The 16,149-nt window shown below is 40.5% G+C and overlaps 1 protein-coding gene across 4 annotated transcripts in view; it reads right to left on the reverse strand.

Moving 5' to 3' along the window:
• Positions 1-6,565: 6,565 nt before the first annotated feature.
• The window catches only part of LOC137380193 (uncharacterized), a 96,388-nt gene continuing 86,804 nt past the window's right edge, over positions 6,566-16,149 (reverse strand). For all 4 annotated transcript variants that reach the window (XM_068051968.1, XM_068051969.1, XM_068051971.1 and 1 more), the window contains exon 4: positions 6,566-13,750. In XM_068051968.1, coding sequence (XP_067908069.1) covers positions 11,694-13,750 — 2,057 coding nt within the window. In that variant the 3' untranslated portion in view covers positions 6,566-11,693. The remainder of the gene's footprint in view (positions 13,751-16,149) is intronic.

The raw sequence follows: 16,149 nt of genomic DNA on the forward strand, positions 1-16,149 counted from the left end.
TCAATTTCAGATTTAAAATTAACAATTGATCTAGTATCAGTTGCTGTTTGTGGAAGGGAGTTCCAAACTTCTACCATCCTTTGTGTGTAAAGGTGTTTCCTAATTTCACGCCTGAAATAAAAACAGAAAATGGTGGAAGTACTCTGCAGTTCTGGCAGCATCTGTGGAGAGAGAAACAGAGTTAACGTTTCAGGTCAATGACCCTTCACAGATGCTGCCAGACCTGTTGAGTATCTCCAGCATTTTCTGTGTTTATTTCAGATTTCCAGTATCTGCAGTATTTTGCTATTTCATTTCTGAAAGGTCTGGCTCTGATTTTAAACCATGCACCCTTTGTCCTAGGCTTCTCAACCAGCAGAAATAGTTTCTCTCTATCTACCCTATCTGTCCCCCTTAATATCTTGAAAATTATTTGCCTCACCCACTTCCTGTGGTACATTGTTCCACACTCTAGCCATTCTCTGAGTAAAGACATTTCTCCTTAGTTCCCTATTGGATTTATTAGTAACTATCTTGCACTTATGGCCCCTAGTTATGGATTCTCCCACAAGTGGAAAGATTCTCTCCACATCTATCCTCCACAACCCATTCATAATTTCAAAGACCTCTATCAGGACCCTCTAACCACTGAGGAAATAAAGGACAAACAATGGAGAGGACAATTGACAAAGATTAGAGACAATGTGCAAAGAGAAAGAAAAGATCAAAAAACAGCATGCGAGGGAACAAAGGAATCAATGATTTTCCCCCCTAAATAGGCTCCATTATCAAATAATATCAGAACAATCTAAGCTTTGGATGGCATTAAACCACCTTCTGTTGAGTATGAGTGGTAATTGATTACCAATTTTCCACTTGTGTAAATGTATTGTGTTAAACAGCATGGGCCATTGCTAAATCTACTCCTGATTTTCTGACATAATAGTAAATACGAAAGAACAAAAAGAATAACCTTAAACTTCAGTGGAATTGTTTTTTTAAGAAGTTCTCATGTTTTTTATGGCTGTGGTCGTGTCCTCAGGGGATAAGACTCCAGCTGTGTGAATTCCTCATAATCAAGGGGCACTTTTCATATTTATTTATCCAGTCCCTGTACTTAGCTGCTAAACCAGATGTCTCTTGCCTACCTGTGCTCTCCTCACCACAGATGCTAAAACGTAAGGTTGCTATCAATGAAAATGTTAAATTAATACTTGCAGGCCTCATAATATTGCATGCATCAGCAGACACACAGCTGATTTTTCCCTGCAACAAGCATGACCAGAAATTTCTTCCATGATTAACTGCTTACTTTATTTTTGCTTTTCCAGCATTCTCCCTACTTCTCCTGAAATATCTGACTCTTGCTCAGGTAGGTACGCTCCAGTACTGCATCTAAGTATTCATTCTTCATTTGTGAGGCTGAGACCTAGAATTCCCTTCCTAAAATCTGTCCACCTCTCTCTCCTCCTTTAAGATGCTGCATAAAACCTATATCTTTGACCAAGTGTTTGGTGACCTATCCTAATGTCTCCTTCTTTGACTCAGTGTCAATTTTTGTCTGATAATACTCCTTTGATGTGCCTTGGGATGTTTTGCTACACTAAAGGTGCTATATAAATGAAAGATGTTGTCATATGCTCAGGCTGTTCAACTGTAGGAAGCTCACAATTGAGTGCCAATCTGTGCTAATTTACATTTTCCTACAGTGTGCATGGAGACCAGTCAGGATCAGGATATCTTGCTCATTTTTCCCAAAGGACAATGGTAGCACTCCAATAGTTGCTCTGGTGATACCAGATAACTCAATATATTGCAGGAATCAAACAGTAAAATATATATTTTTTAAATTTGCAGATCGGAAAAAGAATAGACAGCCTTTGTAAAGAGAAAAAACAGGTTATGACGTTCCAGATGTGAATCCTTCATCAAAAAACTGAAAGGTTAATGTCATTACTAAAGTTAGTGTTCAGACCAGAGGGTTGTGGAGTGCCCAGCAAAAGATGGTACTGTTCCTTCAAGTCACATTGAGCTACATCATAACAGTATACAACATCAAAGACGAAGACACAATCCCACCCCCAAGCACATTTTTCCCTCCCTCCCCTCTCTGCTTTCCAGAGGAATTGGCCTCTCCATGCTACCATTGTTTAACGTTCTACCACTTCTACTTCCAGATATCCTTCCCATGTAACCACAGTAAATGCAACACAAGTCCATTTACCTGCTCACATTATTGTTCTGGTTCCCAAATGCTCCTTCCATTTATGACAGACATTCACATGTGTATCCTTCAAGTTAGAATCATAGAATGTTTATGGCACAGAAAGAGGCCACTTGCCCCATCGTGTCTGTGCCAGCCAAAAGCAAAAGAGCCACCCAGCCTAATCCCACTTTCCAGCATTTGGTCCGTAGCCCTGCAGGTCACAGCACTTCAGGTGCATATCCAGACACCTTTTAAATGAGATGAGGGTTTCAGCCTCTACCACCCTTTCAGGTAGTGAGTTCCAGACCCCCACCACCCTCTGGGTGAGTAAAATTTTCCTCATCTCCCCTGTAATCCTTCTACCAATCACTTTAAATCTATGCCCCCTGGTCACTGACTTTTCTGCTAAAGTAAATAGCCCCTTCCCATCCACTCTATCCAGGCCCCTCACAATTTTGTGCATTTCAATCAAATCTCTCCTCAGCCTCCTCTGTATAAAGGAGAACAACCCCAGCCTATCCATTCTTTCCTCATACCTGCAATTTTCCAGGCCTGGCAACATGTGATGGAATATAGGTATAGTAGGCTTAATTAGGTAGAATCTAGATATAGTTAATATATTATACCTTTTAGAATTAATTTGTTTAGTTTAGAGATACAGCACTGAAACAGGCCCTTCGGCCCACCGAGTCTGTGCCGACCATCAACCACCCATTTATACTAATCCTACACTAATTCCATATTCCTGCCACATCCCCACCTGTCCCTATATTTCCCTGCCACCTACCTATACTAGGGGCAATTAAAGATTGAATAAATGGTCAGTTTACAAGACTCACTGAAATTCCCCTTTAAGAAGGGAGAGTTAGAAATTTCAAGGTCTCTCAAAGTCCCTGTTACAATAGAATGTGAACCAGAAACACCTTTTAAGTTGGGAAATCCATTTCAGCGTTTCTGTTGCCAGGTACTTGGACAATAAACACACATTGAAATATCCTGTCTGACATCAGTCAGAGGTAGCAATAAACTTAACTGATAGTGTTGGTTGGTGATGTAGAAAGATTGACTCAAAAGGTTGTAACAAGGTACCATAAAAACACATTTATAGATAATAAAACACTAAATGGAATAGTACTTACAGAAATAAGAGATCCAGTAAACACAATTATAAACATTTTGACCAGATAAATGCTCACAACTTCAAGTGCAGAGGAATTCCAGTAAAACATTAAGTGGAGATGTTAGTTAATGATACTACCAAATATGGATCTTAAAAGCAGGAAAAACACATAAAGAAAGGTAACACCTATATGCTATAAGGTCAGATGATACTTTAGAAACAGTATAAACATGAGGGGTTCTGAAGCAAAAATTAGAAGTGTTGAATTCCTTAACAATACTTCTCACCTTTTTTTTAATTCATTCATGGGATGTGAGCGTCACTGGCCAGGCCAGCATTTATTGCCCATCCCTAATTGCCCTGGAGCAGGTGGTGGTGAGCTGCCTTCTTGAACCACCGCAGTCCATGTGGGATAGGTACACCCACAGTGCTATTGACTTCGTAGTGGTTAGATACAACTGAGTGGCTTGCTAGGCCATTACAGAGGGCATGTAAGAGTCAACCACATTGCTGTGGGTCTGGAGTCACATGTAGGCCAGACCAGGTAAGGACAGCAGATTTCCTTCCATAAAGGACATTAGTGAACCAGATGGATTTTTACAACAATCGACAATGGTTTCATGGCCATCATTAGACTAGCTTTTTAATTCCAGATTTATTAATTGAATTCAAATTCCACCTTCTGCTGTGGTGGGATTTGAACCCTGTCCCCACAGCAATACCCTGGGTCTCTGGGTTACTAGTCCAGTGACAATACCACTACGCCACCGCTTCCCCTGTGGCTTACTCGGGGAATTTAAGGTAAAAGTTTGCTTTAAATTTTGGTAGATATTCTAAGATATTTTGCTGTAACATTAGCAAGGCTAAACTTTTGGATTCTATGTTAGAAATAAGATTATGTGTTACATCTGTTAGTAGTAGTTGATATTGTGATATACCTATCCACTTAAAAGTGTATTGCATGTTAAATTCCTTAATAGATAGATAAAAGTTAATAAATCGTCTCGTAGTATTCTGTATACAACTTCAAGAACCCCCTCTCTGTATCTCTTTAAGTGGAGAGATAGATATTGAAGAGAATTTCCAGACCCTTATAATATCTGGGATATTTATGACTTAGCCATAATTATTTTCAAAAATAGGTTATCCGAAAGATGGTAATATTCTCTGTTAGTTTTCTTTCTTTGAGGGAAAACTAGTTCAATTCCTTGGACCCAAATAAGTGTCTATGAGAATTTTTCTGGTTTGAACTTAATTAAGGGAGATTTTTAGGGATGTACTCCTGATTTGGTTTAGTCCCTATAAGGGGTTAAAGTCATAAATCACTTCAAACATCCTTGTAAATTTCCTCTGTACCTTCTCTAGTGCAATTACATCCTTTCTGTAATGAGGTGACCAGAACGGCACACAGTACTCAAGTTGTAATCTAACTCATGTTTTATATAGTTCCAGCATAACCTCCCTACTCTTATATTCTATGCCTTGGCTAATAAAGGAAAATATTCCATACGTCTTCTTGACGACCTTATTGACTTGTCCTGCTACCTTCAGGAATCTGTGGACATACGCTCCAAGGTCCCACATTTCCTCTGCACCTCTCAGTATACTCCTATTTATTGTGTATTTTTTTGCCTGGTTTGACCTCCCCAAATGGATCACCTGACACTTCAAGTTATTATACCAAATCATCTGTTCATGGTGCAGTCTCCCCTATGTTGTGGAGATCCAACAGACAAGGTGGGCTAGTTTCTGAATACCTCCATTCCGTCTGCAAGAATAGTCCTGGCTTCCCTGTGACTCATCACTTTACCTCCCGTCCCCTTCCCTTCCCTACTCTAACCACTTCATCCTTGGTCTCAGCTTCAAGAACTTTATCTCAGCTTTCTACTGCGCAATTTGCAGCCTTCTGGTTTGAACATTCAAGGAGACTGGAATGCAAAGGGGAGGAAGTTATGCTTCAGTTGTAGGGAGCCTTAGTCAGACTCCACCTGGAATCTAGTGTTCAGCCCTGAGCAACACATCTCATTGAGAAGGCAGCTCACCACCACCTTCTCAAGGGCAATTAGGGATGGGTAATAAATGCTGGCCTTGCCAGCGATGCCCACATCCCATGATCGAATAAAAAAAGGAAGGATATATTTATATTGTAGGAAGTGCAGTGCAAATTCACCAAAATGATTCTGCGAGTTAAATTATGAGGACAGATTTCATAAACCTGGCTTGCACTCCTTGAGTATAGAAGCATGAATGGCGATCTAATCAAGGTGTTTAAAATAATTCTAAAAAATTGATAGGGTAGTTTAAAGAAAAACTATTTCCTCTGGTGGAGGAATCTAGAACAAGGGGGCATAATCTTAAAATCAGAACCAGGCCATTGAGAAGTGAAATGAGGAAGCACTTCTTCACACAAGGGTAATAGAAAACTGGAACTCTCTCCCCAAAAAGGCTGTGGATGTTGGGCCAATTAAAACTTCTTAGACTGAGGTCAATAGATTTTTGTTGGATTAGCCGCTGTTCTGGTTCCTTCTGCGGCCTAACTAACATCTGCGGCCTAACTAACATCTGCAGCCTAACTAACAGTCCTTAAAAGGGACCGCTGGAGACCGCCGACACAAAGTTAAATTTTTTTCTAGTTAGCTAAAGTTGCCATGGAGCAAGAAATAGCAGAAATGCTCCTCCTTGCTCCACCACACTACTTTTTTGTTTTTATGACAACGTGGCAGCTTTCATGGTCATTTTTTCTTTCAGAATTATTGAATTCAATTTCACAACTTGCCATAGTGAAAATTTAACTCACAAATTCTGAGTTTCTAGGCAAGTATGGAAACCGCAACACTTTATCCAGTCGTAAAACCCAAAATGCTACTGGCTTTTTTAAATGGCTTTAATCTACCTGCATTCATGCAGGGATACATATATTATTACAATTTTGTATAGAAGTTAGTGCAAATACTGACAGGAGGCACATATCATTGTTCCGGTCCATCATAGATTGAGATTTCACTTATATTTTGTCTTAAAATGTAAGGAAATGGAATAGGCTTGCAACCAACTCATCTTTCAGTGCGTGGTAGGTGCACCCTATTCCATGGATTATAACCTGCAGTTGCACCATATAGGAAAAGCAGTCAGGAGAAGGAGACTGAAGCACAAGCAAAAACAAAATTTGATTTATTATATGAACAAAACGTAAAAAAGTAAAAGTATAAATTTGCTATGAAATAACATCAAAAGCAACTTATAGAATAACTACAAGGGAATTTAGACAATTACTGCTGTGCTTTGGCTGTATGAGGTGTCTCATACATAAATACCATCAGCAATGCATCATAATATACATCATTTGTGCTAATCTATCTAAGCACTTTAGACATCTCCAGGCCAATTGTCCCTCTTTTATAGAGCTTCAGGAGCCCAAGTTGTCAGACTTGTACAGAACATGAGTCTGGAACTTGTTTTAAAGACACTACAATTGTCTCCACTGTCTAGACTGGCAGCCATGCGTAGTGTGCCTCTCAGTTCCAGAGTGGGGACCATTTGCAGTGTATCAATGAGCAACAGATTGACAGCCATTTGTGGTACTCGGGTTAGTACCAAACGGGGAGTCATTGTTAGAGACTATCAGTCAAATCTGCTGAGCACAAAGTTCAAAGATAAAGAAAAACTATATAGAGATACAGTATAATTAATTCAGCTGTAATATTTTATGCAACTAGAAGCCACAAACCTTGGTTATACTGGAATATGAGATTTAAAAATATTAAGGTCAACTTGGTCACTTTGGCCAAAGTACTGCAATGGGAAGAATTAAAATACAATATATGCCTTCCTTTCAATTCATCTTATGGAACAGGAAAAGGGCAGGCCCCTTAATGAAAATAATCTTAATAAAAACTTATGCTATCAGACAATCACATTATTTATTTCCTGTCCTTAAAATATTTTTCTAATCTATCTTTAAGGAGTATCTTAAATAGACCTCAGTGGCTTTAGCAAATGCTTGCCAGATTAACCATCAAAACACTGAAGTACCTTATTGAGATAGAGTATTTAGTCTTAATGACCTCCGCATGTCAGTTGTAAAGATGCCCATGAGAATACACTGAGAGGAAATGTTCACAAACAATAGCACTAACCAGTCTAATTCAAAGGGCTTGTTAGGTGCATTTTTAAACCTCACAACATTTGAACATCACATCATATTGTTGGGGTTCCAGCAGTCACTAGGCATGCCTGGACAAAGATGCCCAGTAGTTTCAAGAAGATATTGAAAGCTACTACCTCTTCCTCTTGTATACACGTCACTTTCCTGCACCATAACCATTCCTCAAATATAAGACATGTACATACACATTCTCGTCATCCCTCCACTCAAGTATACATACCTCCTATATAACACAACCCCATACAGTCACACATACAAACACACTCTGTCTCACACATCTCACTATTAATTCAAAAGCAAAACACTGCAGATGCTGAAAACCTGAATACTGTTTCTTTCTCCACAAATGCTGTCTGACCTGCTGAGTGTTTACAGCATTTTCTGTCTTTATTCTCTATAAATTCACATACATTCTCAGCATATTCCCCAGACAACTGCACATACAAATGCACACTCCTCTATACGCACAGGTCATTACCTCTTCCTGAATATATAATGACATATTGTCCCTCTTCCACTACAGACAGCATTGAACAAATGCAACAAGCTTCCTGAAATTCCTGCTGCTGATATCATTATGCATTTCCCATACCAGTTGCGGATATTGGCAAGAAGATAGGTCCCATATTCACTGCAGTTGTACAGAATACGGTCAGGCCCTAGCAAACAACTCATCCAGCAATGGTGTGGACTATTAGTTAAAATGAGTGCAAACAAGTTTATGTTCTGTGCAAACGATGCATTTCCATGGGTCTGTGCCAGGGAATCTCTAGAAAAGAAGTTATTACTCTAATAAGCTGTCGATTGTGTTGTCACTGGTGGATGCAAAAGGTGCAGCCATCTGATCTCATCCAATAAATGCTATACTTCTAGACAGGCAAATGCAAAGCAGCAATTGTTTTTGTTAAGGCTGTAGCTGCAAGTTGAATATTGCTGTTTGGAAATAGTGCGACTAGGGATTATCCCAGTGATTGCGTTTCTCACAAATACCACTCTAGTTTAAAACTAAACAAAATGTATTTGAAATCAAGTCACGGATTGCTGAAAATGCTTTGAAATGTTGTTGATTTTCTCCCCTTAAATCTTATGTCCAAATTCAGTTCCAAATGTAGGCTGGAGAAAAGTCTTCAATTTCCTTTGCATGAATCTGTTGAGTACGGCATTTATTTCTCAGCTCCCACAGCTATCAGCTCCTGCAGACATCCTCTGATTACCTATGTCTCAGTGAATAACATTAAACCACAGGAACTTGGATTTGAAATGGCTGCCTCTGTCCAATGTGCTCATAGTTTCTATGGCAATGCAACTATATTATGTATTTTTTTCAAATTGCAAGACTAAATTACGATTTTGTACACATTAACACTCAACTAATGCAGCAATGTTTAAAGGAAATTGGATGGAACCTCAGTCTTTAAACTGGACAGTTTGTTGTAAAGGAATGATAGACAGCAAATCTGCAAAGTGGTGTTTCCTGTGCTGGAGCTAATTAAGATGATTGACATCACAAATGCAGGGACATAAGTAACTGGAACAAGCTGTAGCAGGACATTTTCCTGATGCTGAACAAGCCAAACAGATAAGTATTTCTAAGAGCGCCAATCCTGCAATCTAGTCATGTGACTGTGCTGATTTTCTTCTTATTTTCTTATCTACCACCTTTTCTTAGAATCATAGAATGATTAGAATGATTACAGCACAGAAGGAGGCCATTCGGCCCTTTGTGTCCATGCTGGCTCTCTGCAAGAGCAACTCAGCTAGTCCTACTTTCCTGCCTTTACCCCATAGCCTTGCATTTTGTTTCTCTTTAGATAATTATCCAATTCGCTTTTGAAAGCCATGATTGAATCTGCCTCCACCATAGTCTCAGATAGTGCATTCCAGATCCTAACCACATGCTGCGTAAAAAACGTGCTCCTCATGTTGCCTTTGGTTTTTTCCCCATTCACCTTAAATCATTGTCCCCTGGTTCTCAACCCTTCCGCCAATGAGAACAGTTTCTTCCCATCTATTCTGTCCAACCCCTCATGATTTTGAACACCTCTATCAAATCTCCTCTCCAACTTCTCTTCTCTAAGGAGAATGTTCTCCAATCTATCCACGTAACTGAAGTGCCTCATCCTTGGAACCATTCTTGTAAATCTTTTCTGCACCTTCTCTAATGTCTTCACATCCTTCCTGAAGTGTGGTGCCCAGATTTGGACACAATCCCCCAGCTGAGGCCAAATCAGTGTTTTATACAGGTTTATCATAACTTCCTTGCTTTTGTGCTCTATACCTCTATTTATAAAGCCCAGGATCCTGTATGCCTTGTTAACCACTTTCTCAACCTGCCCTGCCACCTTCAACGATTTGTGCACATACTTCTCCAGGCCCCTCTGCTCCCGCACCCACTTTTAGAATTGTATCACTTTTTGCTTAATATTGAAACCAAATGAATCACGAAGTAGAAAGGTTCAAAAAATATGAATAGAATCCATTACTACATACTCCATCTCAGCCCAAACTACATGATCCAATATGGTTCAATTCACTTTGGAGGCAATTTGAGAAATAACAATGTTAGGTATAATTATTCATATTGTTTTGCTTCTGTTGGTTTTATGCAAAACATTGTTCTCTTCTGGTAAATTTCCATCATGCTCTTTCTCAGTCTCCTGTACAGGTTATAACTTGGCCAAAAGGTCCTTCGTTCAAAAGTCATGTCGTAAAAGGTGGCTATGAATAGTCAGTGGGGAGCTTGTCATCACTGAAGAGCCATGGATTGAAAAATGTTTTGGTATTGACATGTTTTTGAAGGCAAAGATTTGTGGGGGTGGGGGGGGGTTAGTGAGGGGGACACTATGACACTATTTTCAGTATGAAGTAATCCCACATCTATATAATGTTCAAAAATGATGATGGAAGGGGAAATCAAAAGGCTTCCCTCGACTGAGTGAAACACAATGATTAGTATTTCCAAGCTCTACCATCTCAACATCATCTGTGAAGACAGACCTGGCGATTTCATTTCAGAAGCACACTGACCATTGTTACAAACAAGAGAGCTAAGTAAACACTCCACTGCAAAACCCATCACTGCTGGTGAGCCCTTTGAAGAATAGGTTTGATTAACTGTGCAGTGAAGCTCTATAGCTTTTTCCGCCCAACATGAAATTCAGCAGAACAAGAAAAGTCGAAAGTGCAGTGGACACTGGTTGCAGTTCTGTAAACGGTCATAATTTCTCTCTCTTTCTCTGCCTCTGTATCTCTCTTTGCCTCTCTGTCTCTCTGCCCCATTTTTCTCCATCTGCCTACATTTCATACAACAGTGATTACAATTCAAAGCTACTTCATTGGCTGTGAAGGGCATTGGGATATCCTGAGGTCGTAAAAGGCACTATTTCAGTGTAAGTCTTCCTTTGCTTTTGCCCCTCTCTCTCTCTCTCTCTCCCCCTCTCTCATGCCTGTGGCCTCATCTGGCACAGGAATGGTGAGCCAAATGGCCTTCTTTTCTATTGTATCATTCTATGATTCTATTTTATCACACAGATGACTTTTTGCTGCTGAAACATTTTCTTCCTGGAAAGAGTTGATGATGTGTTTCATAATAAGCATATTCAAAAGTTTAGGTGACTGATGGTCAATAGAATGGAAACTTGATGTTTTCCAAGACTTGTGCTGTGGTCTTCAGGAAATCTGGTAGGTATCTCTCTGAGATAGACCAATAAAGTGCTAAATGATTACACAACATGTTCCTTCACAATAACAGCATGTGATGGAATTTTTAAACAGAGAAAACAGTATTTCTTTTGCAACAGGAATGAATCTATTCATTATCAAGAACAATCTCCTAATAACAGATATTTGGTTAATCTCTTCTCACCATAGGTGGGAGATTTTAAGGTTGGCATTACTCTCAGGTCCATTTGTTAAGCTATAAAAGTCACTTTTGTTTGGTTTGAAAGGGAGAGCAAGTGAGTTTTGAAAGTCAATACGCTAAAAAAAAGTATCAAGATGTAAACATTCAGTCTCACAATCACACAGTGAAGTATTGACCAAGTTTCATAGGATGAGGATGAAGTATTGCTGCCCTGCTCTCTGCATGACTTGTAGCTCTCCTTTTAATCAGTAATAAAGTAATCATGAGCCTTTTATGATCAATAATGCAAGACACTTTATCTTCAAAAAGATCTGGTATTTTCCCCCAATATTCTTAAAGAAATCGGACTTATATTCAAGGATTAGAGTTCAATGGTATCACTAGAAAGACTGACATCATCAATCACTCTTATTTCTATAAAACTCTTTTGTGCCTCAACATCCGGGTCTTCCAACTTCAATTTTATTTCAGAATTGTCTAAACTCTTGTTTTGTGGGAGAAGAGACTCACTAGCTGGATCAACAGAGGGCACACTCTCGCCAGAGGAATGGTTACGAGTCCATGAGTACCAATGAATTCCAAAGGATGTCCTGGAAGCACTATCCAAGGAACTGCTCGAAGCTGACCTATGCAATCTACTGGATGCTTGAGTGCACTCAAGATCCTGGATGGACTGTTTCGTCGTATCAGCTTGGACATTGTTCAGTGAGTTGCATTTGTTTATGCTGTACAAATAGTCTGGGTCACTGTTCCGACGCTTGAAATCTGATGACGCCATCGTAACTTTACCCTGATCAAATGCTTTGTGTGCTGTCAAAGAGGAGGAAGAGTCTTCCATGAATAAGCTGGGACATCGAAGACTGGAATTGTGAAACAAGCTGTCTCTAACGATGTGCTCTTTGAAAAGAGCTTCGTCAATACTTCTGCTAAGATTGATAGGCGAAGGTGGACGCAAATCAAAGACATTGAGAGACAGCACTGACTCCTTCTCAATGCAGATGCTTGTAAATGAACGGCCCATCATTAAATTGTGAGATTTGGGTCCCAGAACCGGTATTTTGGGCCTGTGATCCAGAGAGATCACTGATCCGTCATTATTGCAGTAACTTCTGTTAGGTTTTGGTTCATTAGCTTCATTCAATGTTTTAAGAGGCATGCTCTCAGGCTGGTTTCGTATAAGGTTCTTGCAGATATCATTGTTGGTTATCCTGTCCTGAGTTCCAGAAGACCAATCATAGCAGTTGTTAGGGTATTCTGGCACCTCATTCTTCCTGTAGTGGTGGAAATATTGAACAATCTTGCTCCAACAGATGAGATCAGGACGGCCTCGCTGCTGACAGAATGCATATGAGGTCACAAAACCCATGGCAAAGGATATTGCAATCTCGAAACTACGATACCAAAACTGGAGGAACCACCAAGACCAATAGAACTGTCCCTTCTCTCCCAATATTCCATAAATCCATAAAGTAGCATAGACTTGTAGAGCACAGCAAAGTAACCCAAAGACACCACAGATCGCCATCACCCTTGTGGAGATCAAAAGCCGCTTCAGTGCCCTCTCCTGATTATGGAGATCAAGGGATTCTTCGTTACGGATTGTAGGTTTCCGGATTTGCCCGATTGTGGCTTCAGAGCGACTCTTGAGTTTCCGATAGGTGAGAAAAAATGCAAAGATCAGAAATGACGCCCATGAAACTGAGAAAATATGGAGGACTATGTTCACAGCAGGATTCAGGAGGAAATAAAGAAGATCTCCACTTAACAGCACAACAAAATGGATAACTGCAATCACTGCCAAGAAAGCTGGGTTCTGGAATTTTAAGGATAGCATTTGAAGCTTCCCCATCTTCAGCAACAGCAGTGTAAGAATGCCAAAGGTGGTGATGAGAAGGGGAAATGTGATGTTATACAACACCAAACTACCAACTGCAGAAAGATTGGATTTGCTGCCATAGGGATCAAAGAACAGATACACAGCTCTTAAAAGAGCCAATGTAAATAGTAGGGCATTAGCTGCCATGAGATAGCCAAGGTCTGGAATGTACAAAATAGGAGAGCCTATCAAATTAATAAGAGACATCAACATGAGGATAACAAACAGTATTCCTGCCCCATAAACATGCATTTCCCAAGCAAATCCCAAAGTCCGTTTCAGATCATTCCACTGAGTTGAAGTTTTATTGGAGAGACAGTCCCTATCCCGTGTGGAACACAGTCGAGAATACAGTTTATTTTCATCTGAATGATTGCCAATGGTGAGCTTCAAGTCTGGAGTGGGATCTGGTTTCTGAGCATTGACTGGCGTGATCTTTTTCCGTTCTAACCCATGTTGAGAGTCTTGTTCTTTGGAAGAAGTGTTGACACCAGTTGAAGTATTGAATGCTGTCTTCATGGTTGGACTATGTCTGTTGTTCCCTGTGAAAGATATAGCAAGAGAACATCAGTCATATTATTGTGGCGGTTACTACAAATCATTTCCTAGAGCAAGGGTAGATCATCTTTCAAAGCTAATTGTACATTGGCAAAGAGTCACACATTACATGTTGTATGCTAGTCTGTTCACTGTGATTCTCAGTATACATACTACTACATAGAAGACATTTTGAAACCGAGCCTATCAAAATTAATTTTGATAATTTTGTTTCCTAGTATTGACTTAAAATCTGTATTATGCTCTCAATTGTTCTCTCATCTATGTCAACTTGTTGAGGTATACCTCATCCTGTGTTAGTTTGTATCTCTCAGTAATTGGGCAAGTTGGATGAACAAAGATTTCAAAGCTGCATTTCAGCACAGAAGGGCTGCAATACCACTTTTCCACCCCTGACATAGAGTGCTTTTCTGCCTGGGCAACTGTAGTTTCCACATTAATGACTGAATACCTTGAAAGGGTAATGTGAACCACGCAAAATTTTCCATCCATTCCTGAGATTATTTAACACTTTATTAAGATGAATGGACTGAAATTCATGGCACTCCATCCATAATCCCACAACAGGTGCAGCTAACACCTGCTTATGGTGCTAACATGGAAAATGCCATATCTTCCATTAAAAAGTTGTAATCTGGCATCCATGAGGGTTTCTTTTCTGTTAATAGTATCTCAGAGTTGGGTATGGGATTGGCCAAGTCAGCATAGCAGGAGGCGGAAGGAGACTGCATAAATTCTGACACAGCTCATAACACTGACTGAGTGCCATGTGTTTGAGGGCAGGGGAGGGGGTCGGAGGTATACATGAACACAGCTTCCTACATTTGCTCAGTTTTGGAAGAAGGAGTCATGCAGATCCAATCCCCTGTGCTATGATAAAAGTTGACTATATTAGAAAACCAGGACTCATTCTCCTTTTCTTCTGCAGGAGACTCTCACCTTCATACTAAATATAGATTCTCCCGGCTGCTCATTGACAATCAGAGGGAAAAGTGTTTGCAGTCACACTGGTGAAAGTCATGTGACTGCAATGATAAAAATAAACTTGGAATTTGCCAACCATAATACTGCCGCCTAATATATGTTGATTTCTAAGTAAAGAGAGACTATCTCACTCAGCAGAGCTCATAACTGAACATCTGAAAATATTCCTCATTATTCCACAATTGATAGAAATATCACAGCACCCCAAAATAGCCAAGTACTAAACATGGCACTGTGTTAGTCTATGCATTTATGGTGGTGCCAAGATTTGGGGTGCGATTCTATGGACTCAAACAACATACGAACAAGGACTGTTGTAACTCATGCTTGCAAAAGAGATGGATGAGATACAGAGTAGAGGTTCCCCCTAAGGGGGCTTGATTTGCAGTTCGGGGGTCATGTCTTGACCCCGTGCTGCATCTGCATCACTCATGCGATGCTATCTTTAAATGTCAATGCCCTTATTGGGTTGGTTGCATACCCAAGGACCTTCTGTATGGTGAGGTAGCTGGGGCCAGACGACCAGTGAGGCACCCAAAACTCCGCTTCAAGGATGCTTGTCAGCATGACGTGAAGGCCCTAAATGTCCACAATTGCACCTGGGAGTCACGAACTGATGAAAGAGGGAAATGGCGACACATCCTGTGGACTGGTGTGCACTACCATGATGACCAGTGGCTACAGCAGCTTGGCAATGTCAAAAACAAAAACTCACAAAGTCACTTGGCAGCTTCACGTGCGGAACTTGTGGCAGAACCTGCCTCTCAAGGATTGGCCTTCACAGCAAAGGTGCACCAAGAGAAGACACCCCACCTACATGGATTGTTTGCTGTGTGTCCATCATTTTTCGTAGATGGAAGGATGCCAACTAAGCAGTTGGGCTGGAGGCGAGCTCAGTGCCCAATTAATGGTGCAGAGCCTCACCAGGAGGTGGCAGCAGCCTGCAGAGCGCAAGTGGCAAAGGCAAATGGCAGCCATGATGGGGTCTGCCACTGCCTTGCCGAAGTGAGCAGGCAGCTCCTCGGAGAGCCATCAGCATAACCACACTGGAAAATGGCCATACAGCAAAATGAGAGGTACTGCACAGGATCCGGTGCAAGATCGCCCCCCAGGTCCCCAGATTACTCACCTTTTAAAGAAAAAATTTAACTTCTCCGCATAGTGAACCCGACAGCTCTGCACTAATGTGCACCATGTGTTTCCAGTTCGCTGATTTTCCAACTGAAAACTGCAGTTTGTCCTCCCCGATACCTTCTGGGAACATGATCTGCACTCCGCGCCCGCATCTGTGTTCACCCCAAAAACACTTTGTAACTCCAGCCCAATACCTCAGATACCTTGGAAGATAAACTACTCATAATTTCTCACTTTTTGTCCTTGTATTCTCTCAGGGCATTAG

This window comes from Heterodontus francisci, chromosome 19 (assembly GCF_036365525.1).
Source record: "Heterodontus francisci isolate sHetFra1 chromosome 19, sHetFra1.hap1, whole genome shotgun sequence".
NCBI lineage: Eukaryota > Metazoa > Chordata > Chondrichthyes > Heterodontiformes > Heterodontidae > Heterodontus > Heterodontus francisci.